The sequence below is a fragment of the Camarhynchus parvulus genome, chromosome 6, assembly GCF_901933205.1.
Source record: "Camarhynchus parvulus chromosome 6, STF_HiC, whole genome shotgun sequence".
NCBI lineage: Eukaryota > Metazoa > Chordata > Aves > Passeriformes > Thraupidae > Camarhynchus > Camarhynchus parvulus.
This window is the reverse complement of record NC_044576.1, coordinates 23,838,334-23,863,866: the sequence shown is the minus strand read 5'-3', so window position 1 is coordinate 23,863,866 and position 25,533 is coordinate 23,838,334. Positions and strand designations below refer to the sequence as shown.

General features: G+C 47.6%; 1 protein-coding gene across 1 annotated transcript; it reads left to right on the top strand.

The window, feature by feature from the left end:
* The first annotated feature begins 1,882 nt into the window (after positions 1-1,882).
* ITPRIP (inositol 1,4,5-trisphosphate receptor interacting protein) lies at positions 1,883-25,444 on the top strand. The gene is made up of 3 exons (XM_030951671.1): positions 1,883-2,177; positions 7,162-7,268; positions 19,544-25,444. The coding sequence occupies exon 3, from the start codon at positions 19,557-19,559 to the stop codon at positions 21,204-21,206; it is 1,650 nt and encodes a 549-aa protein (XP_030807531.1). The 5' UTR covers positions 1,883-2,177; positions 7,162-7,268; positions 19,544-19,556; the 3' UTR covers positions 21,207-25,444.
* The last annotated feature ends 89 nt before the right edge of the window (positions 25,445-25,533 follow it).

Here is a 25,533-nt window from a genome sequence, read left to right as displayed (position 1 = left end):
GTACCTAAAATTTGAGTCTCAGCCCAAATCCTGCTCTTGTCCTGCACCTGCTGATGGGATCTTACTATTTTAGAAACAGTATTATTATATCTAATTTCTGCTGCAGTAGTAGCCACATCACAGAGCCAAAGTTAAGTCCCAGTGTGTGAAGAACTGTGGTACTGTTACTCCACTGCTTGCAGCTTCAGGTCCTGCCCAGCATGTGAGTAAGGTTTGTGGAGCTTGGCTCATTATCAAATAAATTACTACCTTTAGCAAGATAATGATCTCAAGCCTTCTGCAGTGCAGCAATACTCAAACAATGAATCATGACCTAGAGTTGTCAGTTGCTTCTAGCTTTCCCTCTTTCAGACTGCTGAACTGCATCAAAAGCCCCCTAACACAAATCAAATGAATGTGTCTTGGTTTGAGTTTTCCATTTATGTGTATTGTATTGTTATAATAATTTTATACCATCTTAGGTGGCACAGAAAGTAGATCCTGAATCTAGGATGGTGGGTATGTAATATAATCTGCTGATATGTAAGCCTTCCTATGAAAAATGTTCAGGTCTTTTCCCTGTATGCCAGAGAAATTTTGCAGATACATATAAATTATAGCCACTGTGACCTATAGTGATTTGTATAATCCAATGTGTATATCCATACAGATACACATTCAGAATCAGTAATTTCTACCTTATTGGGCTTTATGTGGGTGATATTCAATAGATGTTTTCCTCTGGGTGAGGTGATGAATAGCTGTGATCCAGGCAAAGGAGCTGCTTTCTCTCCTCCTGCTGCTCTGAAGTTCCCAGGGGAAATAAACAATGCATCAGACAGGCTGGGTCCTGCAGCAGGGAAGCAGGGAGATTCCAGTACTGCTCTTGCTAGAGATATTTCCATAGATTAGGGCATATGAGGAAGGAATGTACTAATAACACCCAGGTTGCTAATAAAACTGAATAAACTTGCTTTGGACACTGAGGAAATAATGCCTGTATACACAATTACAATCACAAACCCTTGGAACAACATTAAAACTGTTACTTCATTCGACAAGCACTTCAGGAAACACAAAGAACAAGATGACTTAACATCACTCATGAGCTAGCCAGCTTCAGAACAAATCTGTGCCACCACATTTGTCTGGTTCCTTTATGATAGTGCAAAGTCTTAGTGCAACATAAAACACAGACTGTCACCCACCACCGCACATGTCCACCATCTGAGCTTAAAAATAATCAAAGCAGTGGTGCTGGAGAACATGCAACATGCCAGAGCAGTAGTAATATAAACCAGTTGTTGCAATGCTGTTGAAAGAGGAGGGGTACGATATAGTTCCCTAAGTCACATAGATGTTACTATGCTCGTGCCCTTAAACTTCCTGTGAAACTGATGGTTGTTGAGAAAACTTATTTTTGTGAGAAATACAAGAAGATGGCTTTTAACTCTAGAATGAGGGTAGTGTTTGAAAACACTTTCAAAAATCCTTTACTGTGGCCCCGAACATTAGCTAACACTTGCTGTGCCTCATTTCCCTCATCCCTACTAGGACCGAGCCTGTCAGAATTCAAAAAGCGTTCAGACAAACTGTCAGGAACATGGTGGGGTTGTCATGTGCACGGCCAGGAGTTGACCCTGTGGGTCACCTCCAACTCAGGATACACAATGATTCTAGAGAAACTAGTACCACTTCTGGGCCACTTCTGGGGAAGGATGTTAGCAGCTCCACAGCTTTTTACTTGCGCCAGCTTAGAGCACGAAAATGGGCCAGCAGTTCCGAGATCTACTCCTTTGCTTTGATAAGAACAGCACACGAGGTCCCGCGTTTCAACTGCTTTCCTGACTTTCAGGCACGACCACCAGGAGGTCAGAGCACATCCGAGAAGCAAGATGAGCGCATTTCCTCTCCGTCCGCCGTGCCCGCGGTCCAGCACCATCTGGGAAGCTAATGGGGGAGCCGAGGACGAGATCAGACAGCTGGCTGCCGCCCGCCGGGGCACGGCTGGGCTCCTAGGGCTGGCGGGGGTGGCTTGAAGGAGGAGAGAAGCAGCGAACCAGAGAGCAGCGGCAGCCCGGGCGGGGCGGGCTCTGCCCCGAGCCGCGCCGAGCGGGAGCCGCGCCGACAGCGCCGGTGTGCGCGGAGCGCCCGGAGCGGGGCCGCCGACCCGGCCCGGCCCGGCCCGGCCTGGCCTGGTAAGTCTGTCCGGGGACCCGGAGCGCGCCCGGGAGTGCGGGGATGCGGGTCGGGATGGAGCGGCCGTGCGGGCTGCCCGCGGCGGGTCGCGTTGGTGTGGCTGTCCCCCGGTTCTCCTGACGGGGTAACTTTTGTTTTGTGCGTGCGCTCCATCTCGGTGGGTACCGTGGCACCGGCAGGGTCGGGCCCCTGGGAGGGGGTACTGCGCCCACCAAAGTTCTGCAGAGCTTTGGGCATCCCTCTCCCTGCAGCCCAGGCGGGAGCCGGACGCGCCGGGCGGCGGGAGAGCGGCCGCAGCCCCTCGGGGACTCGGCGGGACCGAGCCGAGTGAGCAGAGACCTCTCGGCCATCGCCCTTTGCTGGTGACACAGCCCGTGGTGTCCTGGGGCCAGCGCTGACCTCGGACATGTACAGTCCATGCAAAATGCATCACTGAGCCTCGCTGCATGTTCAGTGTTACACGGCATGGGTTTAAAACTTCTTTCTTCTGAGATACACAACATCTCACCAAAGAGCACAGAGAGAAGGAGTGAAGCTTTCAGTGGAGCTGGAGGGATACTTTCAGTAGAGCTGCTCTTCATGTGTGTAGGCATGTTTCTGAAGGTGGCCAGCAGGTATTTGTAGCTCAAAGCAGAGTGAGCCAGGACTGTGATATTGGCAGTCAATGGGCTGTAAAACCGATGTGCAGAACGCGAGCCTTACTGGCCTTTGCGTCTTCAGCTTGGCAGGCTCCCACCAAAGCAGTTCTCTTGGGAACTGCCGTGCTAAAATCCTTCTGGAAAATAGGACATGTTGCTGTTGGCATCTCTTACGTGGTCAGGCAAAATGAGCAGCGTCTCTGAGTGAACATTACTATTCATATGTTTTTAATGAGGGCTACAGGCCTCACCCATACCCTGTGCGTGTCCTTCAGGCACAAGTTTGCCATGAGCTGCCAGGCAAGGACCTGAGCCACCATGGAACCAGCACTTGGACGGGAGAGCTGCTGTAGTGCAGCGTACTGTGTTGTGTGAAGTTTTTTAGATGGGTTTGGTGATGATGGTAATGCTCTTCTGCAGCTCTGACTAAAGTGATTCTGGCCACCTTCATAGCCATCTGCTTTTAAAGTCAGATTTTCCTTAGTATAAGTGAAAGGGGTTCTCTTAGTCCTCAAACAAAAGTAGAGCATACAAATTAGGAATAAAAGCTTCAAGCCTTCTCTTCAACTTTGTTTTCAGCACAATAGATACTTCATGCTGCTCTCACAGGGGAACTGCATATATTAAGTGTGATTGCCACAAATGTGGAGAAAGGTGGATTGATTTCCCAAATTCTGAGAACCAGTGTGAGTACTGGGACCAGTCCTGAGGGCTTCTTGGCTCCTTGCTGTAGATGACACTATTTTTTGCTTGCATGACTTGTGTGTACAGGACTCAGTGATCTATCTGTGTCCACACCAATGACATCTGCAAGGAAGAAGCACCCTGTACACACCAGAGGCACTGAACTTGTTTATCAAGAGCTCAGGTGGTGGCCCCTCACCTGTCTTTCTCTTTTTGTTGCTTGGAGCATTACTATATACTAAGAACAGCTTATTTTTTATTTTTTTTTAAACCCTTTATTTTCCCCCTCAAGTCAGACTAAATAGCCCTGATCAGTGGCTGAGGAATTAGGTTTTTCTGAATAATTTATTTGGGCCATCTGATGACTACAGCTGCCAAAAGCTGCATGTCCTGCTCCTGTTTTGTTTTTTTGTTGGTGCTATCCATGGCAATAAGGGCTCCTGTGCGTCTCTGCATGATGTCTCAGAGGGATGCCAGGGCCTGTGATTCTTCTTGCTTGGCAATGACTAATATGGGAAAGGAACCTGATCCACAGAAACCTAACACTGGTGTTGCACAAACTGATCTCACTAATTTCTGAGTTTGTTTTTTAAGTAAAATGCTATGGTTTTCCAAAGGACAATTTTAGTCTGGCTTTTACAACTGTCTACCTGTTGACTGTGGTTTCAGTATCTTGGGCTTGCCTGCAAATGAATTAACACAGTATATGAGCTCCATGAAGAGCCTGCTTGAGTCTCCCTGCTGTCCTGTGCTGTCGTGTCCTGCTCACTCTGCTTTGCAGAATTACAATTGCAATCCATAGCAATGGTGCAATGGAAAAGGAAGCTGAAAAAAGTTTCTGGCTTGTTCCTTTAGATCCTCTTTGAAATGGACTGTTGGGTGGGCCAGCTTTTTCTCTCCCAAGTGTTATTCCAATCCATTTATACTGGGGAAAAAGCAGGTTTGCTGCCAGGCAGCATATTTTCCATCAGCACTTGTAATTGTTGGGTGGCAGAAAGAGGTAGAGACTCTGGTTTCCAGGCTGGAGGGAGAGAACGTGGCCAGGGTGTGCATGGGCAGCACTGTCATGTGCCCAACCATGAATTCCAGGTTTTGCAGGGATGTGGGCTCAGCTGTGTAAGCAAAACCTTCTTCCTGCTCACTCCTTGGGGCAGGCAGGAAGGCAGGTGGCCAACCTTCAAGCAGCTTGAGGGATGGAGAGCTGGCCTGGGGTGTAGCTGCAGCAGGACTCTGTTTTTAGCTTGTTTATTCTTACCCACACACACGTGGACCATGCAAAGCTGGCTGAGCCAACCCTGACCAGCAGCAAAACAAACAGGTTTTACTGCCATGACCTGAAGGCCACATCAGCTGCTGAGCTTCGCTGGAGCAGGGACAGCTTTCATTTCTGTCAAGGAGAGGAGGCTCTCATATAGGGCTGGCTCAGAACAAACATTGTGCTGGGCTGCTCAGACTTCCTCATGGAAGCAGTGTTAAGAAGGCTTATGCAAGAAAAAGAGGTGATTTGAGGTAGCCAGCATGGCTTGACTGAGGGCAAATCATGCCTGACCAATCTGGTGGCCTTCTATGATGGAGTGACTGCAATGTTTGGCAAGAGAAGAGAGATTAATGTAACATACCTAGACTTCTGTAAGACCTTTGACATGATTCCATATGATATTCTCATCTCCAAACTGCAGAGAAATGAATTGGAAGGGTTGACTGTTCAGTGGATCAGGATTTGGCTGGATGGACACATCCAGAGCGTTGTGGTCATCGGCTCTGTCCAGGTGATAGTCAGTTGTGTCCCTCAGGGACTGGTGTCTTTAATACCTGGATCAGTGGCATAGTGAGATCAAGTGCCCCCTCAGCAGCTTTGCAGATGACACACAGCTGTGTGGTGCTGTTGGCACAACAGAGGAAAAGGATGGCATCCAGGGAGACCTGGGCAAGCTTGAGAGGTGGGCCCACAAGAGTCTCAGAAGTTCAACAAGGCCAAGTGCAAGATGCTGCACCTGGTTTGGGGCAACCCCAGATATGAGGACAGACTGGGAGAACTCATTGAGAGCAGTCTCTCTGAATGAAAAACTGGATCAGTGCAGCAATGTGTGCCTGCATCCCAGAAAGCCAAACGTGTCCTGGGCTGCATCCAAAGCGGCATGGCCATCAGGTCAGGGAAGGGATTCTGCCCCTCTACTCCACTCTGCTGAGACTCTACCCGCAGTGCTGCATCCATCTCTGGGGTTCTCAGTGCAAGAAGGACATGGAACTCTTGGAGCAAGTACAAAGGATGCCACAAAGATGATCACAGTGCTGCAGCACCTCTCCTATCAAAACAAGCTGAGAGAGTTGTTCAGCCTGAAGGTTCTGGAGGGACATCATTTTGGCCTTCCAGACCTTGACTAACCCATAAAGCTTATTTAGGGTCTCTCCAACATCTACAAACAAAGTTGAGGGAGACCCTAACTAAAACCCTCTCTTTTGAGATTTAAAAATTATCTGAACAAGTGAATTGTATGTCCCATAGAAGCAGTTCCTGCCCAGCATTTAATAGCTCCTTTCCTCCAAGCAGACACACCTGCTCTACCTCACTGGCCCTGAGCCACCATGAGACCAGACATTGCAGGCCCTGAGGGTTTACAAATATCCACTGGGATATTACAGTGCGGATCCAGACCTTTGGGGCTTGGGGTGTCTTTCTCCTGTGCTCAGCAGTCTGTGCTGCTGCTGGTGTTGTGGCACACTGGTTGAGCAGAGGTACCAACAGCCCTGCAGGATGGGAGGGCTGGGCAGAGCCCATTTGCCCAATTTGGCCTCACAGTGGAAGATGGAAACAGAGAAATGAAACTGTACACACTGTCTGGTCAAAGCAGATACGTGGGAGGAACTGAAGGAGTTCAAGAGAGCAAGGATGCATCAAGCTAATGCTGAGCCCTTAAAATGGGCTTCAGGCTCAGCTCAGCCCACACTGATAGTTTCATCAGACTTTGGACAAGGACAGTGGGAAAGTTTGAAGTGGTGGTAGCTGGAAATGAGGGAGGTGCATTCCTCCTCCCCAGCCCATTTGTATGCAGCTGGGGAAGAAGAATGTCTCTGTTCTCTGCCTGCAACCAGCTTGTTTGGTCTTCTCCTCCTCCTGGTTATTTCCTGTTGCATATAAAATTTCTTCACTTCTCTATCCTAAAATATTTTAGTTTATCTTTTGCGGTTCTGTGTTTCACATCTTCCTGTGCTCTTACCCTTGCTTCCTGCCTCTTCTGTTTCTGTTTCTCCATTAGCTCTGTAAACCCAACTCCCCGAGCAAGTATTTCTACCTTACAAGCTGCTTACAGAAGCTAGATGCCTTTTCTAGACAAACCAATCCCAGACAAAACTGTCCCAGCCCTTGCACTTATGCAGCTGCTCATTTGACCCTAATCCATTTTAAAAGGAGAGTGCTGGTGGGTGAGGATGGAATCAGAGGAGGGAAGTCCTTGCTTGCTGACACGCATGGGAGAAGCAGAGTTTTAACTCTTCCCCGATCACTTCAAACGGATTATTCCTGGTCTCTTGAGCTTTTATGATCATTTTATTAGGTAAGGGGGTGAGTTAATCTCTCTTTTAATCAATCCATAATTTAGATAACTGCATTATTTACCCATCTTCTGCCTGCACTTCCTCATTCATTCTCTGTGTTTTGCAGACTTCCTGGCTGTGCTTCAGTGGCGGGTGACTGAATTGAGTCTTCTCTGCATCACGGTGATTGTAGTAATGTGAAGTTTAATGAGCACCTGCAAAGCTGTGTAGCAGGTAAGTGCTCCAGGGGTCATTCTTCCTTCCATATTTGATGTGATTTAAAAAAGCTTCTTGATGGGCTCTCACTAGGAGATCTTGAGCCTTGCAGCAGAAAAGCTGAAAGGAAATTGTTGTGGCTCATATTTTAGAAATGTTCCCAGCAGTGAGGTACAGACAGTTTCTTGCAAAGCTAAAGTAGCAATGTTGTGAAGGTTTAATTTGGAAATTGCTTCAGTGTGGAAGATCAGTGTTAACAGCCTCTCCCTTTTGGACTTTCAATATAAAATTGGTCCTATCTGACTGCTTGGTACAGTTGAGATCTAGTCAGAGAGTGATGGCAGAGGGGAACCAAGGGTCCGAAGCTTTGCTGACATCAGTTACTGATGCATTTTCTGCTGTGGAGGAGAACTTGCCAGAAGTACCTTAACCAGACTGGGAAAGTACTGGAATTCCCCTCTTGTAAGTGTTAGTGGGGGAGCAGATGCCTGGAAGTGCCTGGGCAACTTCAGATGATCAAGGGTGACAGCAGAGGCAGACAAAGGGAAATGGTGCTTTCACAAGCCAGCGACGTGTCGAGTTTTCATGTTTGCATGAAAACCCCTAAAAACACTGAAAGAAGAACTGGGTGAAACCAAGATGTCTGGCAGTGCTGTCATGTGTGTGGCAGGAGGCTCTATGGGTAGCAGTGGTGGGAGGGCAAGAGCTGGAGCTGATGACAGATGGAGCTGCCAGATAAGCACTCCTGGCTGCCGCAATGTCCTGCTACAGCTCTGAGTACCTGTTAGCTCATGCACTCCATGTGATTTTTTTTTTATATTTTACTTATTTATTCTGGATCTGTGTTGGGTGGTGTCTGTCCCCTTTTTCCCATCACAGAGTTCAAACAGCTGCTCTGCTCTAGCAAAACTCAGCTCAGAGAGTTCCCTGGCATGCTCCTCCAGCCAGCCCCGATCAAAGCTGTGAGAGCTGGCCCATTGCCATTCTCCTGTGTGTAAATGAAGCTCTTTCTCTTTTTCCTTTCCATTCACCATGTTTCATTATTATCCCTCCTCCAGAGGCAGGTTTTTCTGGCTGATCTAGCAAGTTATTTGTATCAGCAATATTTGCCTCAAGGCAGAGATGCTTTTTCAGCAGGTATATGGAAAACATCTGATGCATCCCACTGCCATGTATGTGGCTCAGAAAAACCAAGCATGGTGTTGGCAAGGATGAGGACCATTGCAGCCAGCTGTTGCAGACTTTAAGCCCTGCTAGGCACAGTCTCCAGCTCATTGGGTTATTCTGGTTGCCTGGCAAAGGAAAACTGTTAATGTTCCTTCACTTTTGAAACCAGGGGAAGAGCACGTAGAGAAGGTTCTTGTGCCTGAGCGGGAAAAGGGATGTGAGTTAGAAGGTGTCAGCTGAGCCACCTGTGTGGTTCAGCTCGTCTTTCCCTGCGTTGCCTCTGGGGATGATGGGTGCTTTCAGTTGAAAAGGTAGAATTTGTGGTAAGACCCAGAAAAACCAATGTAAATCAGCTCGAGTGCCTTGCTTTCAGCTCTTCCAAGTTGCAGAGGGTTTGGTAGTGAGCACCTGATGAGGAATGGGAGCAAATGGTTCCCACGCTGTTTGCAAGGAGGTAGAGAAGCTCCCTAAGACAAGATACCACCTGCCTGTGCCAGGATCCCAGCAGGGATCCAAACAGCTTGTTTTGGAGAAAGCACATGCAGTGATAAGGAGACTTTCCTGCAGGTAGGGGCAGCTAAGCAGTAGTCTAGACTGCCTTAGGAGGCAGAGATTTGCTGGAAGTTTTTCAGAACAAAGTAAACAGAGACTTGCCAGAAATCATCAAGGCACAGTGTAAGCCATGCGTGTAGGCAGGGAAGAAATTCTATTACTTTTTCAGACCTCTTTTTCCTATTTTTTAAGCTCTTGTAGAGTGTTAACACGTACCAGAGGCAGAGCTAAGGAGATGTTCTCAAGCTTAAAATGTCACACTTGATATTCACACTGTAATGCTTCTCAGAAGGGCTTGGTGTTCTGTATCTGCACCCAGAATGCTTCAATCCTAATCTGTTTCCTCCTGGATGTTCAGGTGCCTTTCTGCCACTGGTTTCAGAGGAGAATTTTATTTCTAAAGCCCTTTGGGGATTTAGCAACAAAATACATTGGGACTATTGGAAATGTGAGGGAAAATACTTGAAGTTTCAGCAGCACACAGACACCTCTGCACTGCAGATTGCAACTCCTTCGTGGTAATTAAAACCTGCCCCTATCTTCCAGTCTTGCAGGGGCAAGAATGGAGGGGATGTCTTTATTTTGGGTAGCTGGAATCCATCAGTTGAGTCTCCTCTCCTGTAACACACAATGACACAAATTATCTGGCACAGTAGGTGACTTAAGGACAGAGCTCTAGTGTGGTCCCCCCTAGTGAGCTACTTTGCTCAGCTCCCACCTAGCTATGCTCAGTCCAAGAATCATGGCCATGCTCTTCTGCAGCCAAAATCAAAAGATGGTCTGAGGGTGCTTGGATTATGTTTATCCCACCTTCCTGTTGATTCATAGCTGCATTGTGCTTTTGGAAGAGGTGCAGGGCTATGATCTCACGCTCTGACAGAGTTACAGGCAGGAATGTTGACTGAAGGGGATGTGTTTGTGTGCTAAGGTGTCCACAACACGTGCTCTCAGCTCAGCCCTGTGTTTGCTGCTAGTCCTGGACGCGTTGGGTCTCCCATGCGGAGCTGGATGCTGTACTCCTTGCTGAGCTCCTTGCCTGCTGCAGCAGAGGGGTTTTGTGCCTGTGAGCAGGGGCCCCAGCCATGACTCACAGCTCCCATGACGTTGTAACTCAGCTTTAAGTGAGAGGCTGTCCCTTGGCTTTCAAACAAAGCCTTCCTTTGTTGTGCTTAGGGTATGAAGAAAGCAACCATATGTGCTCACCCCACACATCCCAAATGAAAACCACGTGGCTTCACAACGTTAATACGTGTGTGTGTTTGATATTTCTGCTGCAGCACTGCAAGTTACATAGCTCCTCTCCCCTTGAGTCTTTATAGTGTTTTTCTTCCCAGCATTCAGTTTACAAATTCTTCAGCAAAACAAAGAGCTTAGAGATGTTTCCTTTTCTTGGTAAGAAGAGGGGACTGAGCAGAGAGTGCATGGAAATTATTAAATATGAATGCATGTGGCAATAGCCTGTCTCTGAGTCATTCCCTTGGGTGAAAATGGCTCTGGGTTGGTGGCCACGGGTGCTGAAAGAATGAGCTTCAGGGAAATATTATAGGGAAGTGGGGCAGTTTGTTTTCTTGTATGACTTTGCTTTCTTGTGCTGCTTTTTATTTGTTCAAACTCATTTTGAAGAGCAGGATTAGCCAGAAGTACTCTGCAGCCAACATATTTTTGTGCATGCGTCTGCCTTGGCAGTTTTTAGGTTTATGGCAAGTGAGCCAAGACTGGGATTTCTGCTTCCCAAAGTATTTGTGTTGTTTCTCCTGATCTTTTCTAGAGTCATTAGGTAATGAAGTAAGAGGATTTGATTTTTCCTCAGAGGCTGTGTGCAATGCAGTGTCTCTGCTTAGATCAGGGAGTCATCTTGGTGAGGGGCAAGGAAATGGGGCAATGCAGTAAAAGTGCTCTTGTTCTCTTTTCCTTCCACACCCTCTACCCATCCCTGCAGGGGCTTTCACAGTCAGTTGGGTTGTGTTTTGTTTTTTAGTTTATTTAAAGTACTATATTGTGTTAAAAAAAAAAGCTGGGATTTCAGGCAACAGAATAAAGCGTTGCTTTTGATTTCTGTGGTGACGTTTTGGCAACAATAGCCAGCTTTTAAATGCAGTTCTTTCCCTATTGTTTGAATACAAACAGCAGTGACTAGTTAGCAAAACAGTGGTCCAATATCACACAAACCTTCGATCCCATCCAGTGGTTTTGGGTCCTGGTTAAGCAGATAGTTGGGCCTGCAGGTTTCCTGACCTATGAGTGTGGCTTTGTCACTGAGTCAAGACTGTGATGGAGTAGAAGATCTCAGATCAGCCAGATTCCCAACCCAAGATGATAATTTCTTTTTGCTGTGTTTTTGTTCAGTGTCTCAGTGTGGAAATGTCTGGTGACTACTGTGTTTTCCACTGTCTGTAATATGTAAGTGCTCATTGTTCATGGCTGAAATGGGACTTGATAGTGTCATGTGTAAAATGTAATCGCTCTGCAAGTCATGTCTGAGCCCTGCCAACATCCACATGTGCTCTTCTGAGATGTGCTGGAGTGTTGTATCCCTGCTGGGAAATCAACTTTCTAATAATGCTTCCACCAATTATTTTAATACCAAAGCATTTGTTCCAGTGGGTGCACGATTAAGTTGAATGTACAAGGATGCATATTCTTACCACAGGATGAGGAGAGCCAGGGTAACCACTGCCTGATTTAACAACACTGGTGTGGGGTTTTTCCACCTTGCTGGGAAGTAAATGGGGAAAAGGAGGGCAGATTTAAACAAACATCTTGTCAATTGATCTCTTTCTCTACTCAGCACCTCTCCCTGAGGTGATTGCCAGGTGGGACCCATGAGCCATGGCTGCCTCACGTGCAAGGAGCTGTTGTGTGGCTGAGGGGGTGACAGCCAGAGCAGGGCCCAACATGAGCACCAGGTGGAGGCCAGAGAGGATCTGTGCAGTGGCAGTGCTCCATCCATTGTGGTTGACACTCTCAGGCTCTTGGTGGAGCAGCAGGGGTGTTTGTCCATCTGTGCTGAGGAAGGATTGTGCAAGGGAATGACCAACTATTGCCCAGGCTCCCATCATGTTGGGTTGGAGGAGGAGGGTGCTGGTAAGGGTGGTAAGCTAAGGGGTTTTTCCTTTTTCTGTGTCTTTTCTTCTCTTAAAAAAAAAAAGAACCCAAAACCAACAAAACCCACAGAAGTTTGGTTTACTCCAGTTGTTTTCCTCACTATTAACAGACAAAACCAAACAAAATTTATTTGGCTTAAAAACACAAGCTGTTCCTGGCTGTGGTCCTACTACAACAGCTCAATATGTGGGTGGGAGTCACATAACATACACACTTCGTACCTTTGCCCTCCTGCCTCTCCTGCAGCCAACACTGTGTTCCAATTTGTAAATCCCCTTCTTGGCCGTAGCAGAGGGAACCCAAGGCACTCCACAGACTGCATATGTCCTGCTTGCTAACGAGAGCTGAGCTGGCTTGCATGGTCATAAAGCAATGAAAACACATTCAAGCAATGAGCAGGATGCTGAGTAACACACTCCTCATGCTGTTGGCTGTCTCCTGGTCTCCATGGGCACCCTCCCTTGGGTCCAGCCTTGCAAGGAGTAAACAGTGAGTGCTTTGGGGACATGAGGTGTCTCTGTTACTCATTACTTGTTAAAGCTGCCTTTAATGGCGGCTACTGGCTCCTGGGGCAGGAGGAGGATCGTGTTTAATCAGTGTTTTGATTAGTGGCATGATACCGGTATGCACTGAGAAACAATGACTTAGAAATGGGCCCAGTAAATCCCCACTTGATGATAAAACTGAAAATCTAACACGTGCCACATCTCTTTGGGTTTTGGAAAAGAGCCCTAGAAGGCAAATAGCTCCCTTTGAGCCAGGAAAAATACAGGAAAAGTACTGTCTAGGCTTTGGGGTAAGGGGGACCATGGGATTTTATGGCAACAGCTTGTAAATGCACCTGTGTACAGTGAAAGCTGAGGCAGGACAGGAGTGCCTCTGAACATCCTGAGTGCTACTGCAAGGAGAAAACAAAGAATCCATCCTACTTGTACCCACAGTGGGCACTGGAGTTAGGGGGTTCAAACTGCAGCAAGGGAGACTTAGCAAGGCCTGAGAAAAAGCTTCCTGATGGCAAAAGCAGTACATGACTGGAAGACATAAGACTACCTGTCTTTTCTAGGGCCAGTTAAGCTCTCCTCTGCTTGGAGAGAAGCTGACAAAGTCTCTCATTTGGACCTGGGGCTGCACAGCAATATCTGCTTCCAGAGCACTCTCAGTGCCCCTCACGTGCTTATTCCCCCTGAATCCTCCTGCCCGTGGGAAGGGAGGGCTATCTAGTCCTGTACACAGGATGAGCATCAGCATTTCCTTGGAAATACCTGATCTGGTGACCCCCAGGAGGAAAATACTGTTTCCAGAAGTGCACAGCAGACCTGTTGGGCAGGATGTCCGAGGCGGGCTGCGCGACTGACCCCGTTGGCACAGCAGCAGGCCTGGGACAGGATGTCCATGGAAATTACAAAAGGCTCATGTTCTCAGTCAAACAGCAGAACAATAGCTGTCAGGCAAGTGGCCTTGTCCAACTGCTGTGCTGTGGCCAAGCAGCTAATCTGGGGTGTGGCTTCCAGGCATGGTTTGGAAGGCAGTTGCTCTGCCATACCTGACTGCCGTAGTCCTGTGCAGGCCAGTTGGTTTGTTCTGGTTTTAAATGTGGTTGTGTTACCAGTCTCAAATCCAGGCTACTGCACCTCATGTATTGGTGCATTTGGTCCTTCCCCACTTGAGGCTTTGGTAGAGAGCCAAAGACAGAGCCCAGTCCCACCTGTCTGTGCTGAACCAGTTTTGATAGTGCTGGCAGCTGGAATTTGGTACTTAGTCTGTAGCACTAATTGAACGCTGAAAAACAAGTCAGAACATGAGTTAGAGCTGCTGTGGCTGGCACTGTTCTGTCCCAGTTGAGATCTCATCCCACTGATGTCCTGCACAGAGCTTAATTCATAGGGCCTGAAAGAACAGCACAAGTTTGTGCTGCTCAGGCTCTGAATTGGATTTTTATCCCTTATTTTCCTGTCTGGGCTGTGTGTGCTGCAGCTGATTGTGTTCAGGACATGGGAGAGCAAGAGCCTGTCCTGGGTGCACTGTGCTGTTGAGTGTGGGGTTGTCTAAGAAACTGCATCTGTTCAAGTTTTGAGCAGTTACAATAATACTGACATGCATCTCTGTAATTCCCATTTTTCTGTCATTGTGCAAGTTTCTTACAAATCAGATCTTGTAGTCCCCACTAAGAGAAACTGATTTCTTTCAGTGGCAGCTGGATCATATCTGTGAATACCTGCAGAGGTGGCAGTGATACTTGCAAATTGGAGAAGGATATGGTGCATTACTAAGGGCTTTCAGCAAACTTTTATTCTTTACTAGACCTTCATATATGCAGCAGAAGCTTTTTTCAGACTAAACACTCAAAGGCCAGAAGGTAATTTGTTCACTGTTGTACAGCAAGAGAAGGCATCGCAGAGCTCCCAGAAGTGCAACCATGAGGAAGCACAGCTGGGCTGGGCAGAAACCCCTCAGACTGAGGTTCACATCTTCCCAGTAAGAAAGTCCCAGGTTTAGTGCCTGGTTTGACCTGTTAGTCTCTGCAGTCAAAACAAGTAACACAGTCTTTTCCAAACCTCAAGGACCTTCCCAATAAGAGAGTCAGAAATCATATTTGTTCCCATGAAAGTTCTGGTTTCAAAATTTGGCAGCTTTCAATGAAAAAAGCCTCCCAACCAGCTGTATTTTCTATCATCTACTTGAAATGCCTCTTTTCTTGCAGCCTACCAAAGCAAAACACAATGTAGCAGCCACCTATTCATTGCCTTTTGTGTCGGCCAGACTGCAGGAAGCAATCAAGTGTGTTGTAAGTGATGTCTTGGCGTGTTCCAGTGTAATACTGAACTGCACTCAGTGGCTTGACTTGGTTTTTTCCAATTTAAGAATCAAAGCTTCAGCTCACTCCTGCCTGGTTTATTGCTGAACACCAGCCAGAGCATGTTTTGCGTACCGTGATTCAAAATTTAGAGGAATAAAATGGCTGAAAAAATAAAGCTGCATGAGGAACTCCTGAGTAAAGAAAGTTCACTGTTAATGAAGGGGAAATACATTCCCTTGTCTTCAGAGCAAGTGGTTATCTGGGCTCAGAGCACATGAGCAGCCTGCAGAGGCAAGCTGCAAGCTGCCATCTCTTTCTTTCCTTTGCCAGGCTGAGAAGGAGGTTCTGAAGCTCATATGGAAAAGGGTGTGAGGAAGGCTTAGGAACATCAGAAATTAAGCACATGTAGCTGGAAGGGACAGGACATTGTCATCATCCCCATGAAGGACTTGGCTGCCCCTCAGGGAAATCCCCTGTGACAGGGTGGCTTGGGAAGGGGCAGCAGCTGCTTCAGGCTGGTCCACACAGACCCTGTATGAGCTCTGTGATGCTCCCAGGTGAAGAGGAGAAGAAGCTGAAGGTGGAGCTGCTGCTGCCTGGCTCTGTGAAGGCTTCTTCCTGTGCTGCTTCCCTTTCCTTATGCTGTGCTACCTGGAACTGTGCTCCAGGCAAGCCAAACATCAGTAAATTGTGCAGCAAAGGGTTCTCAGACCAGCTAGGGTGAGAGCTGACCTCCTTCTTGTGGCTTCAAGGCACCAACCTGAACTGCATGACAGCAGCATTATCATTCCCTTTCCTCTTTTGGGGCTTCCTGCATCATCCAGGATCTGCTCTGGAGCTGGTCAGGATCCTCCAGCTGGGGAGGCAGCTTCAAGTTTGAAAGGATGAGACCTAACCTGCCTGGGAGCTGAGGGTGGAGGGTTGTGGGTGTTCTTGGTGGACCCTTTGAACATGCCAAGTGCTGCAGGATGCAGCTGATTGTTTGTAATCAGGCAACAGAGTGATCAGCTGTTTTTATCTCTCTGAAACTTCACTCCCAGCTGGAGGGTGGGATGGTGTCTGCCCCCTCACTTCCCAGGGCTGTGCAGAGTGGTCATTAACCCTAACCTTGGCGAAGCCCAGTCACTACAGCAGTGAGGGCCACAGAAAAGCCCAGAAGGAAACAAATTCTAGTGCCAGAGGCAGGTTTGAACAAGTAGCATCACATGCTGGGCAGTGAGCAGAGACAGCTTCACATCAAGACAGTGAGGTTTCACATACCCTGGTCCTTCTTCATTTCCCAAGCAGCTTTCTTTGGTCTTCCTGCACCTTTCCTGCTTTGTGCCCATAGGAGAAAAGAGGGGTCTCTGCATTCTCACCTGGCCCAGGGAGCAGAGCAAGGGCTACTTTGGCTACTGGCAGGAGTGGCCTACCTGTGACCACAGCACCTTCTGGGGGGTGTTTGGAGCCCCAGGACTGCCACGAGAGGGTCTGCAGAAGGTAGGTAGGATGTAAGCCTGTTACTGAGTCCAGATGTTGTTTATACTCTAAATGGGAAAAAACTGTCAGGGTGAGAAATTCAGGAAAGGTTGCAGATTGCTTTGAGAACTTGCTATTTTAAAACTTATGAATACCTTTTTCTTTTTTTTCCCCATATTTGAAACATTACTAAATTTGATGCATAGATTGAAAAATTGCCATTTCTCTTTCTTAGTATCAAGCTTGGAAAGGTTTGGACTCTCTCCCTCTTCCCCACACAAAAGCTGTCTAAGCCTGAGCAGGCATAAATATTTTTATCAGACTTAAATAGCTTGGGCTGAAGTTAAAAGCAAGGGAAAAGAGCAGCCTTTGTTATGGGGAATGCTGGAGCGCCGTGGCAGGCAGTGCTACTGGTTTCACCTGTATTTATTGAGTCTTTCATATTAGCCAGGAAAGCTGTGTCTGAGAGGTGTGGGAATGCTCTGCCTGTGCCACCCTGGCTGCTGCCAAGGGCAGGCTCCACTGACTTTGGCCACTGAGCAGCATTAACCTTAAACCTTAACTGAGGTTAATGTTTGGCTTCGTTTTCTGGAGTGAGTAGCTGCAGTAGCAAAAGGGCAGTTTTGACCAGCAGAACTTGCTCTGAGCCAAAAACAGACATGCCTCTTGCAAATCAATGTGATCTGAAGATCTTGTCACTTCTAGTTTCCAGAGGCTGATGCCTGTAGTGCTTGCTGAGGGAAGAGGTTGCTGCAAAATGAGCTGGGGTATCCCAGAATGTTAATGTGACCCACAGTGAATTCAGCTGAGCCAGCCACTGATGGACCTGGGGGTGTCTGGCCTAACCCCTGCTGCTGGCAGAGCTTTGGGATGGGCAGCCTGTGGCAGCAGTGTCACCATGGGCAGCTGGGCATGAGAAAGAAGATGCTGAGGAAGCTGACTTCTTTCAGCCTTACACACCTGGTAACAGTGAAACATAATGTGGTAACAATAGAACATTTCATCTGCAGGGACAGTGGTCGAGCAGAGCAGAGCAGTGATGTCATCCTGGTCAAGACTGCAAAGAAGGAGGCACCTGGCCCCTGGCCATGTTATTTTTAAGCTTGGAAGGCACACGTGGTCTGCAGGAGGGTAGCATTAAGGAAAGGAACTCACCAGCACTTCCTGCCCTGCCCCAGCAAACTGATAAAGCCCTTTGCAATGCACAGTGACCCCAGTTTATTTTTAAAAAGTGGCCAGGCGTGGAGCTCACAGAATAACTGGAACACCCAGATTTGGGCATTAATTCAGCTTTAATTCATTGCCTGATGAATTAAAGAGTTAATGTAAATGTAAAAAAGGACAAGATAGGGCCACAAACTGTTTCCAGAGCAATGTCTGCATAAGTACATTCATCTATGCATGTGCATGGGACCTAAAATAAAAGGGTAGCTGGTAAATGTTACACAGGGAGGGGCATGGAGCATTATCCTGAGCACCGTGTGAATTTTCTTGCTGCTTGGACAATGCATCTCAATCCTGTTCCCTTCCCTTGTTATTCCAGTCCCAGCCCTCTCATAAGCAAAGATAATTGTGTGCTGAAGGATACAGTTCCCATGTACAGTAACTGCTCACATTGAGGAAATCCAGGTTCCTGCAATCAAAACCAGCAGTTTGTTGTGCAGTTACAATAACAAGGTCCACTGGGGTGGATCTGTCTTTATTGTGTGCCCTGTGGAGGCATAAATGAGATTGCCAGAGATATTTTCCTTCTTGCCCAGATGCTGGGACGGCAGGATTGCTGTGGCACCAAAACATGCTGGGTTCAAGCCAGGAAGGAGGTATTCCAGGGGGTGGGAATTACAGTCCTGAGCCCCTGGAGCACACAGAGTGCCTCACCATCTCTTGGCTCTCTGTGAAACAGCTTCATTCCCACAGCAGCATTACTTAGGAATGAGATTGCTATTTCTGGTCTGATTGATGAAGTATGTTATTGGTAGACTTTATTTCTGTAACAGAAACCCTTCTCTCTCAAGCACTTTTGAGGCATAAAAGCAGCTATCCTAAAATTTCCCAGCTGGAAGAAGAAATATCCTTGCTTGTCCATCTTGTCCTTCTGATCTTCCTGTGCTAGGACTGAGAGGTGATTTTGCTAGAAAGGGGGACTGGTGAGCTTCCAACATCACAGCAAAGGGTGAAAATTTCAGATTGTACTGCCCTAAGCAGGCACTTGGGCTCCTGACAGTGATGCCAGCCCTCCAGAAACAAAAATGCCAGCTGGGAGGAGATAGCCCAGGCTTTAGCCTGAGCACCATCTGGCCCAGCCCTCTAGGAGGCCTTGACAATGGGACCATGTCCCAGAAAGTTGGGAATCAAATCCTTTCATTGTGAGCCCCATGGATCAAAGCCATGGTGTTTACTTATGTCCTCCACAGGTCAGTAGTGTAGTAATCACCAAAAATAAGCACCCTGATGCTTTTAGAACTGCTGGGCTAAAGGAAACCCTTTCCACTTTAGCAGAGTCTCTGTCTGTGCCCTTTTTCTGGAACTGCCATCATGAGCCATCCTGGGGGCCAGGAGGGTTTGCCACAGCCTGATCCTGATGGTGCTGAAAGGCAGGAGGAGCTAATGCCTGCTTAGTAGCACAAAACTGTGAAGGCTTGTTCCCACCCAGGTGCAGCTCACCAGCAGGGCAGTAAAGGTTGCCCTGACCCAGGCAGGCTCTGTGGGTTCCCAGACATGCTTAACATGAAACGTGGCCAGGACAGACCTGCCTGTGCCACTGCCACATCTGAAATATTAACTTTACGTTGAGGAAAAGCAGTGCTCATCTCCAGTCCTGCTTTTATACAGCTGGGGAGGTTCTGCCTGCTTATTTTTTTCCTTTTCTGTCCAGGGAATTTTAAAGGAGAGGCAAAGGAAGGACATGCCCTCTCATACTGCCCAACAGCATCGTAGTGGGTTGACAGCTGGAAGTGCCTTCAGAGTTCTGTTTTTTGAAGTTCATTTGATAAGAGTCACTTTTGTCCTCACCGCCAGCTGATAAAGCCTCTTTGGAAAGTTGGTTGATAACTTGCAGAAATGGGTGTGCACTTAGTGGTTTTAGATTCCAACATATTTTCCAGGGCTGGAAAGGATGTCAAAGTTCTTATTGCAGTGGCGAGTTTCTTTTATTTTTGTACTTGAGGGAAAATATTCCAAATCATGGGTCATTTCACCTTTCTTTCTCTTCCAGGGAAGGAACTGCCATGCCCGTGGGACTCTTCCGGGTGTGCCTACTGGTGATCACAGCTATTGTCAACCACCCGCTCTTCTTCCCTAAGGAGAATGGCACCGTCCCTGAGAACACAGAGGAAATCATCCAGAAGATGAAGGAGCGGGAGGAGAGCCTGCGGCTGGAGCAGTTGCGCTTGGAGCAGGAAATCGCAGACCAGGAAGCCACACAGAAGGCTCTGGAAAAGGCTGCAGTGGTAGTGGAGGAAAGCAAAGAGGAAAAGGTCCGATGGGATATGTGGACTGCCCTCTCCATGGTCGTCTTCCTGCTGATTGAGCTCTGGAGGCAGGATTTCCAGGAAGGGAATTGGCAGGACATAGGAGGAGAAGAGGATGACATGGCAGTGCTGGGGAAAGCATTTAAAGGAGTGGCCTTGCCCAACAAGGCTGTCCTGGCCAGCTTCTATGAGAAGCGTATCCTGGGCACCACCGGAGACATGGCCAGGATGCGGGAGATGGTGGAAGGCTTTGCAGATGACCTGCTGGAGGCCTTGAGGAGCGTCTGTAACCGGGATGCTGACATGGAAGTGGAAGATTGCATGGGTGTGGGGAGCATGTATGAGAACTGGAGAGTGCGCAAACCCTTCGTCTGCGATCTGATAGTGCCTTTTGCTCCCCCGGAGCCTTACTGCTTTCGCTGCCAGACCTGGTGCTCTGGTGACTCTTTTCCCCCAGATGAACAAGGTTATGGCACTATCAAGGTGTGCAGGGCAGATGAGGATGCGACAGGTTGCATCTGTGACAAGACTAAACTAGGGGAAGATATGCTGTGCCTCCTCCATAGCCAGGTTAGTAGTACCAAGCCCAGCAGTGAGATGGAAGACCTCCTGTGCTTCAAAAATACTCAATATCTGGATGCTGACCAAGTCATGAAGTGGTTCCAGATTGCCGTCACCAAGGCCTGGAACAGAATCTCCCACAAATATGAATTTGACCTTTCCTTCAGCCTCCTGGACTCGCCAGGAGCCCTGAAGATAAAATTTAAATCGGGGAAATCCATTGCCTTCAACCTCACCCCTGTGGTGCAGTATGAGAACTCTGATGTTTACTTCATCTCCCACTTCCCTCGGAGCAGCCTGGCAGCAGACGTCCCCTCCAGCACCCACTGGTTCCTCACCTTTGCAGTGTATGAGAGGAGGTTCATCCAGCTGGTTTCCAAAACACTGCCTGCCAATGCCTGCCACGTCAGCTGCCTTCAGATCCTCTCCTTCCTCCATGGGAAGCAGTGCAGCCTCACAGGTCCCAGCGGGCTCACCAACTATCACCTGAAAACAGTGCTGCTGCATCTCCTGCAGGCACGTCCCAGCCAGGACTGGGCCCCAGAAAAGCTGGAGGCCCGCCTACAGGACATGCTGAAATTCCTAGAGAAATGTTTGCATGAAAAGAAGCTTTATCACTTCTTTATTGGCAATGGGAAGGTACCAGCAGAGCTGGGTTTCCCCATCATATTTCAGAAGGCCGAGCCTCTCAACCTTTTCCGTCCCTTTGTGCTACGCAGGGACATTTACAGGAAGATGGTGGACACGTTCCACGAGATGCTCAGGAACATGTCTGCACTGATAAATGAGTACACAGTGCACATTCCCCTTGCACACACCAATGGGATCCGTAAGGAACCCCTTTAACCAAAGCCAAACTCTAAGCACAAGTCCAGAGGGCAGCTTTCTGAAGCCTCCTGGAGACAACTGACTTTGCCAGTAGAGCTTCTTGTCTGGAGCTGAACCAGTCCTGAGCCATGGTTCCTGCTGAAAGGAAGAGGCTTGGGGGGGAGAACAGGGAGAAACTGGAAGATGTCGTGGTGAAGTAGGTTTCTGTTCCACTGCTGAGCTTGGTTTTATGCAGCTAAGAATATATTTTTTCTATTGTGCCTCAGTCATGCTACAGCAGTGGTGAGCAACAAATATAAGTAATTTATTCAGATGCCTGCAATGCAAATGGGGGTGGGGGTGTGATGGTGGCCAAATACTTCATTTCCTTCAGAAGGGGCAGATAAGAAGAGGGTGGGGGAATCAGAGACAGGATCTTGGGATCAAAGGAGCCTGTCTGCAGACAGCAGGAGCTCTTTCACCAATGGGAAGTGCAACATAAGTCTACATGCTGGTGTGGAGAGGAGGAGGGTCATGCACAAGGTCTGACCTGGATGGAGGTCCTTAAATAAAGCACAGCTTCAAAAGGGAACTATAGTTAAAAAAAAAAAGAAGAAGAAGAAGAAAAGCCTTCTTGATTGGACTTGCAGCACTAACTTAAATGGCTTGTCCTATCCTTCAAAAATACCCCTGCACATTTTTTCTCCTGTGGGAGGATGTAGCAGAGCAGGGTCTGTGTCTTCAGACCATTTCATTCAAGTCTTCCATGGTAACATGGCTAGTGGTTTATATTCCTGCCCATTTTGTATGGATCAATGAACAGGAACTTTTATTATCTTAGATAAAAGAAACACCACTATTGGGTTCTGACATTTTGGGTTGTTTGTTTTCCTTACCTAGGGGCACTAAGGCGTGAGAACAGCCTAGAGAGAAAGGAAAAGCAGAGCTTGAACTATATCATCTTTGAAGGTCCTACCAGCCTAAACTATTCTGATTCTATGACTGCTGTAAGTTTTGCTTTCATAAAAGAAGCAGTTCTCCAAAATTATCCTGTAATGAAGCCAATCTCAGAAGTCTGGTAGCAGAAGTGATCACCCTCCAAATGAGAGTGACTCTCTGCACATGGTTTTAATTAGGCCAAGGCCAGCAGGGAAGGAAGGGATGAAAAAGATGCACATGTAGTAGATCTGGGCAGTGCTGCTTGCAGCTGCCTTATGATCCATGTTGCATCCCTTCTGTTCCACATATGCAGGCAAAAGCTACTTTATACATTCTCCTCAATCTTTTTAAAGACTGCTGCTCTGAGGACCTGCACTAGTAGACTGTAATTTGCTGAGCTGGGAGAGCAAAGGAGGAGAGCTGCTGCAGCCTTTATGGCCAGGGGAGAGTCTTGAGGCATGTGCTGAAAAAAAAAATGCAGAAATGGAAATGCCTGAAATCCCACAGGAAGCAGGTTAGTGCTGTGCCAGTGGGCTGCCCAGCCCCAGCAAGGTGGTTTGCTGAAGGAGAGGACTCAGGAGATCCTCACCCTCCTGAGTGTGGGGTCCAAACCAGGGCCCCAGTGCATAATTGCTTTATGCTAGTCCCAGAAGCCTGGCGTCCAGTGCTAGGGGGGCTTTCCCACCATTTTCTCACACTAGGATTCCCTGCAAAGTTTTACACTAGGGCTTCCCTTAATCCTGTTTACAAGAGGGTGGTTGTTCTGTGAGGTAAGACCTGTCAGGGATGCTTTTACCATCACTGCACAGGTCCCTTTTTATCAATCCTCTCGATCACATCAGAGAGAAGATTCAATCCTGTCTCACTGCTGGGAACAGCACACAGCATGAAGCTTGTTATCCTGCCTTATCCAGTTGTTAAGCAAACTCTCCATAGACACGTCCTCTCTTCCCTTTTCCTGGTAAAAACTGTTTCATCACCTCATTGGTGTCTGCTCTTCTCTGTCCTGCCACCACTGAGGGACACTTCACACACAGAGGCAGAGGAAGCTGTAACTGCTGTCTCCACACCTGGTTTGTAAGAAAGCACAGATGGTGGCAGAGCTATGCCCTAAGTGCTGCCTCCCTTGGCTTTTATTACCACAGTAGTTAAGTAGGGTCTCTGAACAGAAAGTAAGGGGTAGGTAGGAATGGGGAGAAGAGGCTGGTGGGTAACGACAGTAGGAAAAAGTCTTGGATCATCAGTGCTTGCTTCAGCATCCTTGGTGATGAGTGCCTGGGAGACTGCCAGGAGAGCAACAGGGCAGGACTAATTGCTGATGCTAACGAGTGCTGTAAATCCCTGGCTTTCCAAGTACAGCCAAGAAGGCTTTCCCCAGTAGGAAAGAGAGCAGGAGCAATCTCAAGGGCCATGGCAAGCAGGTAGTGACAAGCAGAGGTACAGGGGGGTGGGTCACTACTGGAGCCTGGAGGCTACCTCAGAAGATGTGTAAGTCATTTGCAAACCCAGGTGATTTGCCAATTTTACCTGCCCAGGTTTACTGCAAAGTGCCTGCAGCAGACCCAGCTTTACATGGACTGCTGGCAGGCAGGTCACGCTGGAGCACTTGTGGTTGAAGTTGCTTCTAAATGTGCTCCCAGCTCAGCCGCAGAGAAATTAGAATTTCTCTGCCATTTCCTGTCAGGAGTCTAAATTTAGACTGTCCAAAGAACAGAAACAAATTTATGACCCAGGTCTCTCAGGAAATGACATTCAGAGTAGAAAAATAACTTTTATATAAGGTTGAGCAGGAGGACCATGAGAAGAAAAGGCTGTTGAACAGAATAAGGTAACTCCCCTATTAAAATGTCAGAACAAAGCTTTGCAGCACCAGTTGCAAAGGGCTTGTAAACGTGCCCAAACTCGTCTTTACACAGCCCCAAGCACTGCTGCTCAGACTCAAAGGGAACCTGAACTGATAAGTGGATTGAATCTTTTGTTCTTTGTTTTCTGTACTTGTATGCCTGTTCTCTCTTATGCCCAAACTGACCCTGAAGTATTCCCACGGGGTTTAGTTGAACAGAAGCTGGAGCTGAATCAAGTAATTTATGGATTTGGTCCCACTGAAAGCAAATTGCTTGGCTTAGTTTTCCTACATGCAATATGCTCATTTTGCCCTGAGCACCTTTAAAGTGATCTGGTCTGTGCATTTAGGTTGTGAGGGGACCCACTCATCCCTGCTGGGGGGAAATGTTTTCTGTGATTATAAGAGTGCTTCAGTCAGCCTCAGAGTGGAGATCTTCCTTGGAAACCAAGGTACAGACATGTCCCATCAGAGGAGAGCCTGGTACACAGTGTTTCTTTGGACCACACCTCTGCCATGGTACAAGGAGGCCATGATGTGAAGCACATCATTCCTTGGACTTCCTTGTCTCTCCAGGATCAAATCTTTGCCCACCAAATACTAGCCTATTAGTAAGAGCCCATGCTCAAATTTCACAAAGTAAGGTTTATAAGACAATTCAGTTTCATCAGCTGCCAGCCACTAAAAAAGTCTTAAGACATTTTAGTGTTGCCCATGGGCAGTTCTGCCTTGGTTGAAATCTGGGTGGGTGATCATAGGAAGTAGCTTTAAAGGATGGGAGTAGAACTGAGATTTTGTGGTTTAAAGTGAAAAACGTTCTTTTAAAACCAAACTGCTTATGGCACCTGAGTAACAAACATCTCTTTGGCAATGCCTGTATCTCTGTGAGACATCCTAAAGAAAAGTAAACAGCCTGTCCTGGACTCTCAATACTGTTCCTGCCATTTGCTAACCAGGTGAATTCAACACATGAACTCCAAGTGCCTTCCACTGGTTTCCAGCCACTCCCTGAGCCCTCAACTTGTGGTTTTAGTATTTTATTACAGGCTCTGTCAAAGCAGTGGAATTAGTGGTGGGTTGATAGCAACCACTGATCTACAGCATAGCCTCAGGAGCCATTTGCCCTTAGAAAATGTCTTGGTCTAAGGTTATTATTGCTGTACAGGAGCTGAATGTCTGCTAAGGGGAGGTGTTGGGTATTTGCTGTTAAGCAGCCACAGAAAAGAGTTTCTCTATTTCCAAGATGCTCTGTATACAGGTATATACAGGAGTATAAAGATGTAGTTTAGCCAAGTGATCCAAAAATTTATCCAGTATTCAAGCAGGAGGATTGGGTGATTGTTCACCAGCCATTTTTAATGCAAAGTCTTTGCAGTGTTTTCTCTGTGGTAAGAAGTGAGACTTCAGGCACCTGTAACAGCTTTGCTGCTGCTCAGTGAGGAGTTGTCTCTCATAGGACCTACCTGGTAAACAGCTTTATTTATTACTTGTCTTTTTTTAGAACTGGGGGTCTGTGTGTAATGTGTTAGCTCAGAAGCAAAACTGTAGTACAGAGATGAATTTGGCAATGCAGCCAAGATGGGC